This window comes from Carica papaya, chromosome 5 (genome assembly GCF_054855325.1).
Source record: "Carica papaya isolate Zhongbai chromosome 5, ASM5485532v1, whole genome shotgun sequence".
Lineage (NCBI taxonomy): Eukaryota > Viridiplantae > Streptophyta > Magnoliopsida > Brassicales > Caricaceae > Carica > Carica papaya.
The window spans coordinates 7230433-7250653 of record NC_142313.1 but is presented as its reverse complement, the minus strand read 5'-3'; the positions used below and the strand labels follow the sequence as shown (position 1 = coordinate 7250653).

Sequence of the window (20221 nt, the reverse complement as noted above, 5' to 3'; positions counted from 1 at the left end):
TAGTAAATTGAAAATGCAACTCACAAGTATTTAAATAATTGCTGTCGTTTGTAATATCAATTACTAATGTATTTATCAAAATTACCTCGCTGCTGACAATTGGACCATCGGCAAACTATAACCACAGAAACGTATAGAAAAAAGCACAATCTAAGAGCGCGAGGACTTTTGAACTATCAAAGAAATAGTATTGTGTTCGTCAAAGTTTGCCAACAGAAGTTTATTCACATTCAATTTCTATTTCTCAATTTATTTTTGGAAGTTAAAAATATTGAAAGCGACGCCCCATCAAAGGCTTTTCTCATTCAGGTATAAAAGAATCAATTAAACAATGACCATGGCTACAACATTAACAAAGAATCTATACCTTTGCCAAGTAATTACACAGTTCAGGAGTTCAATATTTTTGGAGTAATCTTGAAGAAATCCTCTCTTATGATGAGAGTGGTACTGTTGAGAACTCGGAATCAGAATGTTCAAATGGCCGTAACTGCCCTCGAGAGGGTAAGTCACTAAAGTTTGGGCTTGGAGACATACCCGGCCTTGATAACCTATGATTGGATGAGCTAGTTCTATTGTCCGACACTGATAGACTGCTGGTATTTGTGCTTCTACTCTGACCATCTTCCCCAGACTTTCGCTTCTCTCTTTCTTCTGTTTCCTTGAGCAGAAAATCAACCCATAAATCTGAAAAGGACTGGGAAAATGTATTTTGAGTTAAGAAATAGCACTTAGTAAGTCTCAACTCTTGACTTGAAAATAACCAAAGATTCAAACATTCAACTTTCTTTAGAGATACTCTACTCTACTATTTAGTTTGAGCTCATGATCTTGCTGAGATACAAGTATGCGTTAATGTAGAATTGATAAACACACAAGTATAGCATTTTCTTCTTCTTTTTATTTTCTTTAACCTTTACTAAAGGATCACCAAGACTTAATACAGGTTACCGCAGAACTTGTTGGACCATATTGTCAATGCTGTCTTTCACAGGAAGCAGAAAATGTACCAAAAATTACCACATGATATCAAGATGTAAAGGAGTGATTTAGTTCTGCCAATTCCAACCCCTCAGGAAAAAAGAGCATGGAAAAACAATTGATGGTTTTGAGCATATTAGCTGGGTAGAAACCCATGTGCATTTGGAGCACTGTAAGGCACCGAATCAAAAACTTCTAAATATTTGCAATGTGATAACTTCAATATAGAACCTTTCAGGTGAGAATCCAATAAAACCAATTGCTACACCATACATACTTTGGTAGTATCATAAATTAATCAAGCCAATAATAGAGATTTGACTCAAAAGAATTAAGATGCCACTTGGTTCCAAAGAGGAATAAATCACTTGCCTGACTTACAAACTTAATGCTATCAAAAGTATAAACCGAGCTGACATATATTACTGGATCAGATAAAACCACCCGCAATAACAGAATATCCAAGCATTGAAATCAAAGCAAAATCCAGATAAGCATAAGAAATTCACCTGATTTTCTGATGACATATTTGCATGTGCATCTGTAGAATTTCCACCCAATATGCCACCAACCAAGCGGCCAGGCAGACCTAAAACACCCCGGACAACTCCTTTGCCTGCACCTTGCTGTGCAATTCCTATCCTCTGTTTGTCTTCATCAGAGAATCCCAGCATGCGAACCATAAGATCAAGAACCTATACACACCATAAGTAGTATCAGCCAAGTTCCTGAGATAAGCCAAATGAAATTAGTGGCAGGTCATGCTAGTTTTGGCAAAGGGAAAAAAAGCACTCAGATCAGAACCTATGGTCATCCAAATCAGACCTGTAAATTAAGAACCTTCTAGGGACTTCTATGTTATACTCTTTTGACACAAAAATGCAACAATTTCTATCGGTAATATTTGTGGATTATTTGTGTTCCCTCCATCATACCTTTTGGTCTATCATTTCCTTCTTTTCTTTTGTCTGAGGAGGGAGGGGGGAGGGGGGGTTTGTTGGTCTTGATAGTTCAAAGAACAAAATTAATGTCTCGTTGATTCATAGTTCATAGATGGTTTATCGACAGGCAGCCGCAAATTAATCCTGAACAGCAACATGCTAGCCAATGCAAAATGAGATAATTCTTTCTGCCAATGGTATTGCAAAATGAGATAACTCGTCCTGACAATGGTATTGCTTCTTCCTATCTAAAATAATTTCCACTTGTCTAAGGGAGCATACCTCTTTGCTGTGGTTTCTCTGGAAATAGGTCACCAGTAATTTGATCACTATTCGCCTGCCAAGAACGACACATTATCACAATTTAGTAATTTTATTATCACAAAAAAAAACCATGATATCCAATAATCCAGCAATAACAATGTAATATGCATATCCACTGGATTTGCAGTACTACATTAAAGCACCACCAAAGTTTAAATTATAGATTTTGGTGGTTCCCGGGAGGGAGAGGGGGAGGGAAAAGAAACCACCACTGATGGAACACAAAAGACTAAATAGCAGATGTCAAAGAGGTGCTACTGGGGTCTGTTTTTTATTACATTATAGTTCCATTAGATGCAAGCTTAAGATGTTGATAGCTTCCAGAGGAAAACTTGGAACTATTTTTTTGACTGATGCAATGCCTGAGAGTGTTTAACTTGGCGAAAATAAAGGAGTCTGTAACCTAAAAATATGAGCAGTTAAACTGCCTTGAGTAAAATATATTTGTGTAATCACTTAATATACTTACAGATATAAAAATATAAGGGCTAATTATTATCATCTCAGTCCTATAACTGTGGCCATGTTACAAATTAATTCCAATTCTTTTTTTGTCAGGTATATAGGTAATTATTTGGAATTTTTTATAGTTCAATGAGATCTGATTATAACGAAAAAAAGATGTAAGACCGGACTTGTAACAATGGATATAACTAAAAGACTATGGAGGTCAGCAGGGCTGGGTCTGAGATCATTGGTGGAAATTAATAGGGCTCTCCAGAGCAAATGGCTTTGAAGATTCATGAATGCAAAAAACAGTTTTTGGTGGAAGGTATTTGAGGCAAATTTTGGTATTGTGGAACAGAGGGTGATTCATAAGGAAAGGTCTAAACCCTGTGGTACTGGGTTGTGGAAGAAAATAAGCACGGGTAAAAGGAAGTTCCATGACTGTATCAAATGGAGGATTGGCACTGTTGACAGGGTAAGTCTATGGCATGACATGTGGCTTGAAGGTGGTACTTTTAGAAACCAGTTTCGTCATACTTATGATTTTGCTAGGTCAAAGGATGCATTGATCAAGGATTCCTACATTGACATTATGAAGAATAGAGTGTTTTGTGGACGATCTAAATGATTAGGAGGTTAAGTATAAAGCCTTACTACTTGTCCTTCCCAAGGCTAGGCCTGATAGGACAAAATACCAAACTCTTTAGAGCCTCAATACTAGTGGATTTTTCTTTGTTAGATCTTTCTACAACCACCTAACAAAAAGGGAGGCCACAGTTAGAGATTTTCTACCCAAGCAAACTTGGAAGGTTCATGCATCACCCAAAATTGCCTTTTTTGCATGGGAGACAGTTAGAGGGTGCATTCTAACTCTGAACAAGCTAATTAGGAGGGGAAGGATTCAGGTTAATCGTTGTTACTAGTGCAAAAGAGATGTAGAGTTATTCAACCATATCCTGTTGTGGTGTGCATTTGCTTACATACTTTAGATGCTTACTAATGGCATATTGGACACTAATTGGGTGATGGCAGCATTCAATGAGGGAGGAAATTTGGGCATGGAAAAGAAACAATGGCATGAAGAAACACATTAGCCCTATCCCCCTTGCTACCTTTTGAGTGGTACGAAAGGAAAAAAAATATGAGAGTTTTTTGCGGCAAGGAAGTGGATTTTAATAGGGTTAAAGATAGATCTTTTTACTTTTTTGAAGATTTTGGGAATCTTATTGGCATTTCAATTGATATGTAATATTTCCATAAGGGTTTGTACCTCTTTGGTGCCTGTGAAGGAATCTTTACTCTACTTTTTATTTCAGAAAGAATATGCAACTACAAGACTAAATGATAATTGGCCTAAAAACAAATAAAAATACATCAAAATTACCCACTAGCATTTAAAACACCTAGGAAAAATTTATAACCTGCTTAGACTTATATAAGTCCTTTATCAATTATCAAACATTTAGGAATATTTTAAGATATTTTAAAGCTAATAATTCGTTTTACAAAATGCATAAGCCAAACAACCTCTGGTCTCTGAACTCAACCGTCAGGCAACACCACACTCTGGCTTGATGTGATTAGTGCTAAACATTTCTTGCGTGTCAAGCCCTCCAGAAAGGGAGGAGCTTCTGTTTTCATGCACGCATTCATAGTACTACATCATACATAACGTCTATTTTCAAACTGGGGTAGATGGTTATGCTAGCAACAAGCTATATCAAGAGTAAAAAGAAACTCCACCTAATATGAATTATACAACCAGGACCTAAGAACTATATCAACTTTAAACAAGCTAACCTGTCAACAAGATAATCTGAATCCAGTGACATTCTATTAAGCCTGGTCATGCTCTGGTCAAGAGCACGGCGTAATTTCCCATTGTCTTCCTCGAGCTTGTTTACTCTACCTTTCCCTTCAGCTAGCATCCTTTCAGTTTGTGATAACTTGGCCAAAATTTCTTCCTGTTCTCTTTTTGATGACTCTGCACGTTCATCAGCATCCTGGTAGAAAGATGGACATCCATGAAAAGGGAGAAAATGTGGGTTGCTAAATGCCAAAACACCAATAAATATCCAGCTATGAAATAATCTTGAACCATCATAAATCGAAGGAGTGAGTGAAATATGGATACAGATGTCAAATGCATGGACTTTTGAACATCAAAAGATTATCTTTCTAAATTTCTCAAAAAGCTTTAAAAAGCTATGAACTTGACTTGAGAAATTCATTTGGAAAAAACAGATTTAATCTAAAAGGGAAACTGGAAATCTTATCCAAAAATATAAGAATGACCTCCTACCAAATTTCAAGCTGAATTAAAAGAATCATTGGAACTTTGATTGAATTTAGAATTGCATTGTTTTAATTCTTCTAAGAATTTGCTAGTTCTTTTTTTTTTTTGCCATTCCCTAGTAGAATTGATACTCATTCCTAACTGAATCAAGTTTGAATTATTAAATAAATTCCATAAAGGTAGTTCATTTGTTCCAAATGTGGAAGAGAAAGCAAAAATTCACAACTCGAAAGCATTGTAGATCAAAAGATAAATTAAAAAGTATAAAAGCATTATTCATCAGAGCACAAAAACATGCAGGAAAATGAAACAAAATGAAGGCTAAAAAAGTAGGAAAATAACGCATAATGTTTCCTTATCCTTATATTTCTCATTCTCCCTTGTGGTTCTCCACAATGTTCCAAAACAAAGATGCTTACCAAGTTTGGATGATTCTACACAATCAGTACTAGAACTAGAAATTTCTAACATCCTAGAATACTTCAATACTTTCTGTATCCCCAGGAAAAGTATTCAGACATTCAACAAGCACTAATATATTTCTTTCTTGTAATTTCCTCAAATACCTGAACTATATATGCGTCATCTGTTCACAAGACAATATATTAAATCTCCCTTATGTACAGCTTGGAAATTCGAATTTTATGAACATTCATGATGGTAGCTGTCCAAATCAATTCATGTGTGCAAATAGTGCAATTACCAAGCAGAGCACCATATGCAAATTTTAATAGAACTTGGCCCCTCGTAATGCAGCCAAAATGAAGAAACTGAAGAAAGGAAGAAAAGTTTTTAAAAAAGATCACACTGTAAAGGAAACTTTAACATATTCTGATGGGTAATCAGTTTCGAATTGTGATATTTGCCACTTCATGGAAAAAAATGAGGTTATAACTTTCTGGCTCATCTATATCACCATTTAGCAGAATTCTTTCTGGCTGGTGTTGCATGCACAATCCTGTTGCCCTGTTTGTTAGTGTCAGGAAAGTATTTGCCAAGCCACAGTTTGAGCAGTATCCAAGAGTCACATTCTACAGGAAATGACTCCCAATTCCTCTCTGAACAATTTCTAATCCAATAAAGCCAGGTTAGATGTCCTAAACTAGATGTGAATTGCTCGGTATATTATTAATTAAAGCAAAATAACTTCCTATATCCCAATGATAAATAGGAACAATCCCAAGTACAACTAGGAAGATATGAAATTCTAACACTTTATATTACCAAAAATAATATATAAATATATTATTTGCAAAAAAGTGGAGACAGAAGGGGAGAGAGAAGCATAACCATAGACCATATTTGACAATTGAAGAGGAATGTCATACTTTCAAAAGATCAGAAAGTTTTGCCGATTCTTCTCTTGCCAAAGCCAAATCTCGTTCAAGATGTTCCTATCCAACAAAAAAACTATTAAGTATAAAAACCACAGCCTTACAACACAAACCATTTGCTTTCAGAATAACCTGGTATAGAGGTAAGTGGCCAAGAATTCTTTACCTTGGCTTCAATTTCAGCATAATACTGACCAAGGGCTGTCTGGAGATTTTGAAGTTCAACATTTCTAGCATCAATTGTTCTCATACAATTTGTCAATCTTCTATTCAGATCATCAATCATTTCCTTCGACTTTTGAATCTCGGCATTGTTGATTATCTTAACTTCTTCCTGACTCGCAATTGCTTGATTTAGAGCTTTCTCCAATTGTAATATTTGGGCCCTTTGATATTCATTATTACGGCGAAGTCCTTCAATGATTTTGCTGTCCTCATCCATTTTCTCTGACTCCTCAGATTCCTAGACAAAATTACAGCAAGATAATCATCAGCAATCTTGCCAAAAGAATCCTGTTGAAGAAAGTTGTGACATTCCGTTAACTTGCATAGTAAACAATTCCAGATCCAACAAGAATATATCTGTAGCATAAGGACTTGTGACACAGAGAAACTAAAAGGTTGGCTTCCAGACCATATGGCCGTCCATATACCTGAACAGATGTATGTGAAATAAAAGCATATCCAAAGTATATATAACTTCATTATTTTTCACATACAAATTTGTTGTTTACAGATCAAATGTCAGAAACTAGAGGTACCATCTGCTCAGAATATATCATTTTTTTATAACAAAAATAGAGTTGCATGCTAGGAATATCATTACTTCTTACAATGCTTTTGACTGGTAAAAAATTTCATATGGTAGCAGCAGAATTGCACCACAAATAACCAGTTTTACAATGAAACTGAAGTTGCACAAAATAGAGATAGGACCATATTTTTAGCAATGCCTACTTATCAATTGGTAATCAAATCATATCATTAATAATAAATGAAGAAAAATCCAAATTTATGAGTCAGACAAAATTATGAGAGAAACATTATTAGAAACTCCAGGGATATGCCACCTTTTCTAACAAATGTTGTTTAAGACGATTCAACTGTTGCAGTGCTTTATCCCTCTCACGTTGTGTTTCCTTTAAATCTTTCTCCAACCTCTGCAAAGATAGATCCATCTCTTCTTTCCCAGGGAAACTTCCTGGCAGATCTATCTCCTGGGAGGAAAAAAAAAAATACAGTAAGGAAAGAACAGTAAATACAGCAATTACTACTCCAAGGGAAACAATCAGAATAGAGACAGACTGGCATAAGACATGACTATTCAGAAATTACCCCATTCTGACTACTTGAATGCTTTGTTAGCATCTCTGGCGCTTCTGGATAGACTTTTCCTGTTGAGGAGTTCCTGCTCAACTCCAACGCAGCCTCAAGCTCATCCTTCTTTAACTACACAGCAGATGCAAGCAGATTCAAGCAGCCACATCACAAAAGCATTATATACTTTGCAAAACAAGACTGATGGGGTTATTCCATTATAAGAAACTCTGTAACTAATGAATAAATCAACCTTAATATTATAGTTTTCCTTCTCTAAGGTTGCAATTACACCCTTCATATTTTCCACGATATCAGTTGCATGTTCATCATCCCGCCTACTCAATTCCATCTGCAAACGTCTTATTTCTGATGTTTTCTCATTCAATTCATCATGTATTTTGCTCACGTCTCTTGAATACTGCCAAAAGATGAGAGAAATAAAGAATATGACAAGCATATAATAAGGTATGTATGAGGTCAGTATGACCAAAATCCTTTAAGTGCAATGGAGTGAAACAGAACTGTTCAAAAAAGGAAAGAAAGAAGTGGAATGAAATTTGTAGGCTCAAGTTCTAGAGGCTTATGAAACTTGAAAAGACAGATACATAAGCATGTAAAAGTGTTACAGACACAAATCATCCATTCAGGCTTGAAAATAAGAAGGTTTTGAGGAACTGCCCACATTCCTTATACTCCAAAATGGGAGAAACAAAGGGCAGCAAAACCTGAGAATACATGATAAGCTTGTGGATAAATTATGAAAAAAAGGCACTCCAACTGTGCCTTACTTAAGACGAAAGGAATTACACTTCTCTCACTAAAGAGTTTGGCTCCTCTACTGGTCTACCATAATCCTCCCATGGGAACTTTCCCAGTTATTTTCCACAACATGGAAAAGCCAAAAAAATAATGTGTGGTGCCACAACTAACCTTATGGACATTGTGAATTCTGTATAACAATGTTTCCACAGAGGATAGGTGCTAGACTAAACACAAACACTAACAGAATGTGGATAAGGATAAGAATATAACTAAACAATGATTATAGAAAATGTAAATCAACAGTGAGGTAAAAATTCGAAAAATTAATTAACTTCCAAGCCAACTCTGGAACTCACTTTGTCCTTAAATACTCTCAGTGAGTGGAGCTCCTCCTGTAAGGATGTATTCAACTTGTGTTCCTCTGAAGATTAAAAGGCAAAGAAAGGAAGCTTTTCAGAGATATAACAAGATTGTTAGAGATGCTAGTACCAAAATAGGATAAAATCACAAACTAATAGTTTAGGCACCAAAAAATACCTTGTAATTTCAGCTGAACATTTGCCAATTTTTCTCGTTCTTTCTCAAGTTCCATTTTAAACTCTTTTACTTGTGATTCAAATGTAGCTTGAGCTGCTGCCAGAGATCTATTTTTCTCTTCTAGCAAATCTGCAAGCTCCTAGAAGGCATTCGTATGTCTGTCGTCAAATTCAGTCATCATTTTTTTTCAAATAAAAAACATGGTGTGATTCAACATAGGCACCAAAAGGGTGCCAACTCATGTACAAAAATACTTACATGTCAATCAAAATATCAACAAGGTTCCCAAAATCCTCAATTGAATAAAGAGGTTGACCCATAAACAGAAAACTCAGAGTTTGAAACCATTTATCTCTAACCCTATCAAAATTATTTTCCACCCCTTCAAAGCTCTCATACTTCTCTTGTTCCGCACCACCCAAGAAATTGCAAGGGCAACGAGATTAAGATGTTCATCCGACCACTGATATCATTCCACACCCAAATCTCTTCTCTCTCCGAACCAGCCATCACCCAATTGATGCCAAGTAACCCATAAATCAAGGTCCGAAATTCATACCCAAATGTACACCATTGGAGGATGTGATCACATGAATCCGTCTACTTTTTACATTAAAAAACATCCATTCACGGGTATTTTCCCTCTCTTAATTAGCTTGTCAAGAGTAAGAATACACCCTCAATCTGCTTCTCACGCAAAGAAAGCAACTTTGGATGGACCATTAACCTTCCAAATTTGTTGAAAAGGAAAACCGATGTCCGTGACATCATTTTTAATCAGATAATTGTAGGAAGACTTGATAGATAGATAAGGACCCTCTAGCATTAACATTAAGTCTCCAAATTGGTTGTCGTTATTCCCATTGGTTGTAGCAATAGAAAGGGTTTGGAGGATATCTCATAGTCATTTACTTCCCAATCATTGAGGTTTCTCAGAACTTCTACATGCCACTCCCCTTCCCCCCTGATACCCCTATACAACTCGTGGATTGAGATAAGTTCAATCATCATTGAAACGTTTTTGTTTCTCTTGTGCTCATTAATTATTTATTTTTTCCTTTTTAAAACTCGTGGTTGCTTTCTATTTTCAATTTCATGGTTTAGTTAGGCTATGTTTGCAGCAATAGAATTTTATTTGTGGAATTGGAATTCTATACTTATTTTCTTAAATGATTGTTTTAATTCCAAAAAGGAAGTTTATTTGTTCCAAACGTAACCTTAATTTTGTGCATAATTTGTTGAATTGCAGTGACAAATAGGTATTAGTGATCTTGTTTTTTGGTTTGAGTTCTTTTTAATTTTATCCTGTTTGTTCTTTATTTTCTCGGGAGTAAAAAACCAGTAATATGCTGAGAGGCATTGGCCCAGGTACAAAGAATGGAAGTTAGTTTTCTTTGATATATGCTTCTGCGGCTTTGTTTTCTTTAAAACAAGAAAGCTAGAATCTATTTTTCTTTTAAGTGGTTGGATTCAGGAGATTAAACACTGGATTTCTTGTGTTGTAACGGTATGTTTTGAAGAGGTGGAGGGGATGGAATTGAATGAAACATGAAAGATGCAATTGTATCTGGAGCCTATGTATATTGATGGAATGAAATAGAAGAGCTAGTATATTTGCTTTTTGATCAAAAAAGAAATATTTTATCCACATTTGAAGAGAATGTATGTGAAGAGAAGGTTGAAAAATTAAATTTGTTATGAAAACTAAAATCATCTCTATCTTTTAATAAATAAATTAGATCTTATCTCTTTTTTTTCGAAATAAAAAGTGTATAATTGTATTACTAGCATTCAAAGTATCAACAGTATCCAAGAAAATATCTCAGACAAGAAATTGTTAATTTATTACCAACAGAAACAAATATTAGTTGTCACAAAGTCCACCATAAAGCAGTGTTTTAAATACTTGAACAGAGAGTCGGGTGCTGTTACCTTTTCCTTCCCCCACAAATCCAAATCATTGCCTATTCCATCCTGTTTACAGACAATGCCATTGGACACCTGGTTTCGGTTTGTTACTTGACCTGTAGGTTTCTGCTGTCGATTCGATGACTGATCACCCCTCCCCTAGACAAATTCAAATACTAACTCAGCCAATACCAAGCATGCATGCAGGCACTATTTTTGCACATAGGCAGCCATAAAAGAAATAGCATGATGTTTCTACTCAATGACAACAGAATAATATTCCAAAAAGCACATGATAAAAATAAGGCCAAAACAAAAGGCTTTAAGCAGAAGTAGATTAATAATCATAACATGCTCAAAGCTCACCATTCAATTAACTTGACAATCTTATCTAAAAAATATGAAGTCAATTATTTCTTAAAATGGTGAATAATAATATCATGCCAGCATTATTTCAAAAAAATAATAAGAATAATATCATGCCAGCATGGTTTTGTAGTGAATAATAGTAAGTTCATTTGCCATATAAGAGGTGTTTGGCTTTGTTTTTTTTTTTTTGGGTCAGCATGATTTTACAAGCTCTCTAATAGTGTTTTAAATTTTCTTAACTATTCAAGACCAGAAGACCCTGTGTCCAGATGCACTCCAGATGTGCAGCTATTTTGAACTCTGATTAATTGTGCAAAGATTTCTTTGGATCATGATTTTGTACAAGAAATAAAACATCAACAGATAATACCACAGATTTTATCAAGAATTTTTCAATAGAAGTACACCCAAAACTATTACACAGCAAGATTGATCTTTGCCCGTAGAAATTAAAACATAAATGCAACAACAGCAAGTTCTTGGACAACATCTACCTTTGCAACATGGATGCTATTACTTGATAATTTGGAATTTTCAGTTCTAGCTGCACTCAGAGCCACATTTGTTGCATCTAAGTTTTGTTTCAACGTGCCATTCTCTTGGTTCAATCTGCAAATCTGATCCTGTCAGATAGGGTTCGGGAAGGAAAGGAGAGAGAAGACATTTAAATTGTTAGAGGGCCTGAAAAACAAAGCATATTGACGGTAAGGAGAAGTATAAGAAATTATATGGGAAAGCTCTCTAGAAAAGTTATGTAATACAAAAAGTTTACTTATTAGAACATTAACAGAGAAACAATGAACTACACAACTTTAAAAAGAACAGCCTTCTGAAAAAAAAAAACACATCTTATGATATCTAAAATAATTTGATAATGAAAGAAAAGTGAAACTTTTGTCAATTAACTAACTCTGGGTTGAAAAGTTCGTACCTTGTAATGAATAATTTGGCCATAAGGTAAATAACGAGAAGGGACAGAATGAATAAAAAATAAGAAACAGAAACGAGAACTATTTGGTGAAGTTTGTTACTACCCATGCGTATGTGCATGTATACGAACAGAATATAAAAGAGAAATGAAAGGAAAAACAGAAAAACAAATACCAATCAACATTGAAATTCAGCATCATTCGGATTGAAACACAACCATAGTCCCAGAACTGGCAGATGCTCAATCATGAGAAATTATGTCTCCAATTTATTCATAAGCAGATTCCATTTTAATAAGGTATAAAGCATCTATTTGTATGGTTCCCCGATATCCTATTATGAGTATAACAAATGTAACAGGAAACAAATAACCAACTAGGAATGCCAGCAAAACAAAAGTAACAAACATATAATAAGCTTGTACTAGCAGTAAGACTGGAAATCATTTATAGGCTACCAGAGTGCACTATCCCAAATTTGCAAGATGGTTTCCCCTCAGTATGTCACATTAATATGTAAGCCAAAGAAGGTATCATCTGTAAAATTGATATGGAGAAAACTTATGATCATGTTTGTTGGGATTTTATTATTTATATGCTTAAGAGGATGGGTTTCGGTTGTAAATGGAGGAAACGGATAAAGAATTGATCTCTATGACCTCTTTTGCTGTGATGGTGAACGGTGGTCCTTCGCCAAGAGGACCCACTGTCACCTTTTCTTTTTCTTACTGTTATGGAAGCTTTTAGTAAGCTGATGGAGAGGGATGGAGAGCTTGATCTGGTGAGAGGCATATCGGTGGGGGATGGCGATTCCAGGGTGAAGTTCTCACATTTATTTTTTGCCGACAATGCACTCATCTTTTGTGAAACGGACTTATCCTCTTTGCTTCATTTGAGATGTATTTTAATTTGTTTTCAAATGGCGTCCGGGTTGAGAATCAATATGAGAAAGATGGAAGTGGTTAGGATGGGGGATAGGAGGGATGAGTTGCAGATGGCTAGGGTGTTAGGCTGTAAAATCACTTCGCTACCCATCAAATATCTTGGGATTCCTCTTGGGGTGAAATTTAAAGATGTTAGAACTTGGGACTCGATTGTGGAGTTGATTGAAAGGAGGCTTGCGGGATGGAAGAAGAGTTTTTTGTCTAAAGGGAGGAGGGCTTACCTTAATCAAGAGTACATTAGCTGACCTCCCAATCTACTATCTTTCTATATTAACTATTCCGGTTAGCATTGCTTCAAAGCTTGAAAGGATCCAATGTAGATTTCTTTCAGGTGATGACGATGGTTGTAAAAAATATCATTTGGTAAGGTGGGAGGAGGTGAAGAAACCTATGGATAGGGGCAGGCTTGGACTTAAATCCATTGTGGATTTGAATGTTGCACTTCATGGGAAATGGCTATGGAGGTATTGTAATGAGGATAACAAACTTTGGAGGAAGGTGGTGTAGGCAGGATGAGGGAATTGGGAGCGGGATGGTGGGAGAAGAGGGAAATACAAACCGCATGGGATGAGTTTATGGAAGAGAATCAGTGGGGAAGGCAGTAGATTTCGGGAATGTATGGGATGAAAGGTGGGGAATGGAGAAAAGGTGAGTTTCTGGCAGGATGAATGGGTGGGGGCTTTTAAAATGAAAAACAGATTCCCTAATATCTACAATATTGCTTGTGAGAGGGACATTACAGTGGATAAAGTGTATGGGAATGTTGGTGGGGGAAGGGGTGGAGAATGTACAGGTTGAAGGAACTTGTAGGACTGGGAAATTGATGAATATTGTAATTTACTCCATGTGCTGGCAAAAATTAACATGGATAGTTGGAATGATAGGAGGATATGGAAGTTGGATAAAAAGAATAGGTTTTCGGTGAAGTCCTATTACAATTTTATATCCAAAGGGAACAATGGGAATGATATGACAGCTCCATTTAGACAAATCTGAAAAATTGCAGCTCCCCTTAGGATGACTTTCTTTGCTCGGGAAGGCTCAAGAGGAAGTATTTTAACTATTGATATGTTAAAGAGGTAGGACAACATTCTTATTAATCGATGTTACTTATGCAAAGCTGATGGGGAGACATGTGACCACATTTTATTATTTTGCCCGATTACTCACAGCTTATGGATGTCGGTGTTCGGATTGTTGGGGATGAGATGGGTTATAACAGGTAATGTAAGTAAAGAATTGTGGGCTTCGGCAGGTATTTGTAAAAAGAAAGAACATTCATTTTTTATTCCACTTACCATTTTTTAGATTGTGTGGAAGGAAAGAAATGCTAAACCTTTTGAGAGAATTGAATCGAACTTTATAAACATAAGAATAGATGGTTTCATACTTTTATTTCTATTTTGCTAAGTCATGACATATTAGATTGGAAAAACTTAGGGTGCGTCATTGATCACCTAATTGATATGTAACTATTATGTAATTGCGTGGTACTCTTTTAGTACCTTTGTGAATAATAACACTTTCATCTTTTATTTAAAAAAAAATTAATATGTAAGCCAAAGAGTTCATTCAAGTGTAATGTCGTTGTATTACAGTGATAATAGTTCCCAGAAGGAATCTGGCTTGTCAAAACTAAATTCCCAAATTAGTGGGCCTTATACGTCAAGTAGATTATTTGACTAAAACTTGCATAGATATGTATCAATGGCATAAAACTTCATCCCAAATGACCGCTCAAGCAACATTTACAGTTCGTTCTTTACATAAATATGACAACAAACTTTATGAGTTGCCATGTGCCAACAAATACTAAGAGAAAAACAAAATAGATAGAACTGCTGATCCTAACAAACAAAATCTAAAATAGAAAGTTCTGGAAACCAGTCTGAAATAAATCCAGCTAACACTTCTCATACCAATGCCCTCACGTATGTCTTTTTCTCTCTGAAAAAAAAAAAAAAAGCCAATGCCCTCGTGTATGGCCTTCTCTCTCTAAAAACAAAAGCCAATTCCTCTTTTTCCTACCATACATCCCTTCCTGTCCAATACAGTAATGGGTTATATCAAGGTCCCTAATCTGGGATATAAAGGACTGTTTACAATAAGATCTAGCAAATATTTGCAGTGTGTTTGAGAGACTTTGTTCTTTTATTACCCATTTCGAATTGCGAAGCAAACTAATAAATATTGTACTGTTTAGCACTTCAGTTTTCTTTGATGAGGGGTCCATACTAGTATTTATAAGTTTGGAATGCAGTTTCCAATTTATCATTATTTTATAATTTACAAATATGCTAAATAAGTCAAACTTAAATTCAAAGTTCAGAATAAGAATTCATCCTAAAAATAAATACTCATTCATATATGTATATATATATATCTATGTATGTATATTAAAATTGAACAATTTTATCAAGTTGTTGTGTATAAATGTTAACTTTAACTTTTATAAACTTATAAAGTAAAAATTAAAAAATTCTCAAAAATTATTTTATTCGGCATCAATTAATACAGGTACTTCAGCTGGAAGCTGATGTAAAATTTTTTGATGTGACGTAAAAAAATTTCTATATACCAGGTAGTATGGATTAGTAAGGTGCAATATTTAATATAATTATGCCAACTGTGAGGGCTCGCTAGAGAAAACCTCATGGCCTCTTAGATTTTTTTGGGTCTAATTTGGGAGAGAATAAAAGAAAATGGAATAATTTGTTCCTTGCACCAAACTATTAGTTTTTCAAAATTGAGAAATTTCTATTTAATATATTCTAGTTCTGTTAGTGTATTACTGCGAGGTCCAAATAACTCTGTATTCCTCCTTCCACTCTCCGTCATTTTCACTTTCCAAGTGGATTCTTAGGGTCAATTTGGAAGAAGAAAATGAAGGTGAGTGGAGAAGAGGGAACTAGGAATAGGGAACAGGGATAATTGGATTACCTTTCTCACGCTTCTGAAAAAATAGGCCATTGATCCATAAAGGAGGATGGCCCTTATAGGAAGATCTCTAAAAATGGAAAGTTTTAAGTTAGCTTATTCTAGAACCACCATCAATAGAATCAAATTTTAGATTGTTTTCCTCAGTAACAAGCTTGGAAAAGCAAAGCCTCGCCTTGCATTGTGTTTTTGCTTGGGAGGCAGCACAAGGTGGAATTCTTACTACGGGTAATCTGTTAAGAAGAGGGAAGACCTTGGCTAAGGATGATTCCTATGCTTGAACAATGAGGTCCTATAATCATCCTCTTCTTTGGTGTTGTGAGACTAGAAGATTATGGGATTCTGCACTATCTTTTCTCAACCTCAATTTGGTGGCAAGTGCTTCTATCAAGTATGATAATGGACATAGAGTGGAATTGCTCCCCACAAATCTAAGACAAAGATTATCTGTATCATTCTTCTTTCTATTTTTTGCAGTATTTAGAAGGAGCAAAACATAACAACTCCTCTTACCCTTTTCAAGCGATTAAAGATCACAGGTTTGCAATTCTCTGTATTTTTCTTAAGGGCACCCCATTTTTACCCCAACTCTGATACTGTTAATATTTAGGATCTCTTTAATCTTCCCTACTTTAGGACTTGAGTTTCTGTATATCTTTTGTACTGATTTGAAACCCCTTGGAGCTCTTAGTAGAATCTTTTTTCTCCAAAAAAAGATTACAATTTTTTAATTAGTTATCTTCCCAAAAAAATTTATTAAGTTATTTCTATTCAATATACTCTATCCTAATTAATATTTTATTGTGAGGACCAAATAACCTCATTCTCTCCTATCCGCTTCCCTTCATTTCTCCTCTCCCAGATGAACCCCTAAAAAACATTGTTGCTTTTTTTATTCCATCAAAGAGTATTTTTCGGCTCTTGGATGCAAGAAACAATTGGAAACCAATTACTTTAGCAGAAGAAAATATCATGCATATGGAAGGTAAATAAAGGAAAATTTGAGTGCGTAACCCAAACAAACACGAGAAAAATGGGACATAGCAGAATAAATAAATAAATCAAATCTGGTCCCAACAGATCCTTGCTTCCTTTTGAAGCCCATGAGTAAAATACCTGTAAACTTTCGTAAAAGATGAATTCACTTTGATAAAATCCACCTCCTCATTGCCATACTAATTAGGCTTTAGATATGAGCTCATAACAACTACAAAAAGGAACAGGAACTTTTCACAATACAACTAGTTTGACCATGGCTTCTCTAAATTCAAAAATGCTCTCGTGGGAGATGTTGTCACTCCGGACAGCCTTAACACATGGAACATCACTGTAATGAGAAACCTTTTTTTTGAAAGAAACTGTGAGGATTGGGAAATTCAAGAATATGAAGTCTTACTTCTTTGTTTGTCGCACATTCAGATTAAAAATCATGAAAACAAGTTGCGCTGGAAACACAAAAACAGTGGCAAATTCACTGTCAGCTCGTCTATGACTTCCTGGATGGCCGGATCAACAGTAATCAATTGAAATTTCCAGCTAAAATCATTTGGAAATCTGGAACCCCACCCAGAATCTCTTTTTTCGCATGGGAAGCTGCTAAAGAAAAAATTCTTACCTTGAATAATCTTATGAGAAGAGGAATTCCAATCGCAAACAGGTGCTACCTCTATAAAATGGGACCGGAATCGTCTAATCATCTTCTACTTTGGTGCCCTTTATCTCACAAACTTTGGGTGATGATTCTTGGCCTGTTGGGGCTTTCTTGGGTCATGGCAAACACAGTCTTTGGGGAACTTCTTGCTTGGGAAAGTCTTAGCAAAAGAAACAAGCTCTTTAAACTCAGCCCCCTCACTGTATTTTGGGTCATTTGGAAGGAAATAAACAAACGTGCTTTTGACGGAAAAGAACTAGACTTCAACACTTTAAAAGACAATTGATTTCACTATTTTGTCTCTACTATACTAGAGCATGATATTGATAGTAATGTCGATTTTGCTTCTGTTGTAGATACACTTATCGATATGTAAATTTTGTATATGTATCATCAATACGTTTCTATACTTTTCTTTTTTTAAAAAAATAACTAGTTTGACCATGGCTTGAAAGCGAAAATTAACTATTTATGCGTGTTTGTGTGACGGCTATTTAATTGTATAGCGGATGGCGAAAATGAATGCTTCACTCTGCAAACTGTGGAACAATTTAGGAATCTAACATGTGAATTTCTTTTTTCAGGATGATTTAGACCATTTATATTTTAATACATAAAAAGAATACATATATTACAGGAATATGTCAACCAAAGAGACATTGGATTACCTCTTTCTCTTTTAACAAAGCTGCATAATTCATTGATAATGCTTTAATTTCTGCCTCAGATTCCTGAAGCCTCTTAATCTCAGCCTTGTATTGTTCAATCTACAACAGACAAAAAAGAAAGGAACAAACCATATCAAAGACCCATGTACTTAACCGTATAAAGTAAGATTTCATATATGTATGACTATAAGCATGAAAAAGGATTATAGTATACTCAATAATCCACATATTTCAAAAAATTATGACAAATCATGTAAAAAAGATACATACAAACGGAGAAGCTGGGTGACAAGGATACTCAAGAATATGTCTAGGGGAAATAGTAAAGAAATTATCCAGGTTCTGACACATGGCAGAGATGCCCATCCAACTACAAATGATAAATTAGTCAAAGGGAGCCGTAATTTATTTTCGATGCCATCAAGGCTGTTACTGCTGTTCTAGCAACAACAGTACAAGTTTGTTTTACCACTTTCGCCTGAGACTGTCCTATAAACAGCTAGACTACCGGGCTAAGCCGTGAAAATGTAGTCATTTAAGACTATAAAAAATGCAAAGCTCTATGATCCAATTGAAACCCCAAGGAGGAGAATTTTCCCAGATATTGAACTACATAGGGTTCCCAGCTCAGTATCTCAGCTGTCCCATCCATTCATGGAACTACAATATCAAGGCCCCAAACCCTAGATACAGATTGCGAAACTAGGTTCCCAGCTCAGTATCTCAGCTGTCCCATCCATTCATGGAACTACAATATCAAGGCCCCAAACTCTAGATACAGATTGCGAAATTATCTCATAGTACTGAAATGTTAAAATAAAGGATTATTTAGAAACTCGGCCAAATGGCGAAGTTCAATACTGGAAAACCACCAAGCACAGAGGGATATTAAACTCACCGAAACATGTCTTTACCAAGGTCATGGTCCAGGAATAAGCCAATTATAATTCCAGGGGTTCTTTCAGAAGCATAATTCAAGGACATCAACCGATATTCGAGATCATAGCAATCAAACTACAAGCCACCTCAATTTATTCATAATCCACGGTATTTGAGACCCAATGGAAACCCAATACCAAAGCAACCAAGCACGACTAGAGTTCCTACAGCTTAAAGGATAATAACCAGACACTAACCTCGTAATTAATTGACAAATCGATCCCATTAGCGACCGGGGACCGCGAGACGGGCTTGGATTGCGCGAAATTATGAGACCGTCTACGATCAGAGGCCGGCACATCGCCTGTGTTGCTCGAACCGTAAATCTCAAGCTCCTCGTCATCGTCCTCGTGCACGTCAAGCGCGATCTTGTTCAAGTTCTCCTTCAAATTCGCTATCGAACTCCACATCTTCCAAAAGCCACCGCCAACCAAATCCCTCAGATCAACAAGTAAGGTTGTGTCTGTAGGTTCTTCGACCGAGGAATATTTGAAGAGTTTTCCTCAGATAAGATACAGTTGATTAAATGTATCCGCCGGCATGCCTAACAGAGGAAGGAATTGAAGATTTTTCGCACGAGTAGATCTGATGTGCTCTTCTGTAATAATAGCGGGGAAAAGGAAATTTTTCGGTTGGAAAACAGGTTGCGCAATTGCAGAAGACGAAGACGAAGATTCTTACAGTTTAGTCCGTTACTTTTCCGGGATCAAAAATTAAATTAGCCGGAATTTTATGCTAGTGATTGATCCACCTACAAAACAAATAGTGTAACCAGGCGGAACTGAGGCGACAAGATTTTAATCGTTCAAAAATCTTATAATTATCTTTTTTTATAGTTAAAAAAAAAATTAATTATATTATATATAATTTTAAAAAATGTGGATTTCGTTTTAAAAAAGAATAAGCTTGTTGATTATGTTATTTCGTTAAAATA

At 35.6% G+C, this 20221-nt stretch overlaps 1 protein-coding gene across 2 annotated transcripts; it reads right to left on the bottom strand.

Moving 5' to 3' along the window:
* Window positions 1–269: 269 nt before the first annotated feature.
* GC4 (golgin Putative 4) lies at window positions 270–20089 on the bottom strand. 2 transcript variants are annotated; one of them, XM_088219727.1, is made up of 15 exons: window positions 19485–20088; window positions 18349–18447; window positions 11714–11842; window positions 10875–11009; window positions 8943–9081; window positions 8762–8826; window positions 7894–8061; window positions 7659–7772; window positions 7394–7540; window positions 6490–6786; window positions 6318–6383; window positions 4494–4696; window positions 2205–2259; window positions 1491–1676; window positions 270–697 (listed from the first exon to the last, which is right to left on the bottom strand). In XM_088219727.1, the coding sequence occupies exons 1-15, from the start codon at window positions 19695–19697 to the stop codon at window positions 434–436; spliced, it is 2280 nt and encodes a 759-aa protein (XP_088075853.1). In that variant the 5' UTR covers window positions 19698–20088; the 3' UTR covers window positions 270–433. The 2 variants fall into 2 exon arrangements, with proteins under 2 accessions (XP_088075853.1, XP_088075854.1); XM_088219728.1 differs by lacking the exon at window positions 270–697 and having other exon boundaries at window positions 1570–1709; window positions 19485–20089.
* Between the last annotated feature and the right edge of the window lie 132 nt (window positions 20090–20221).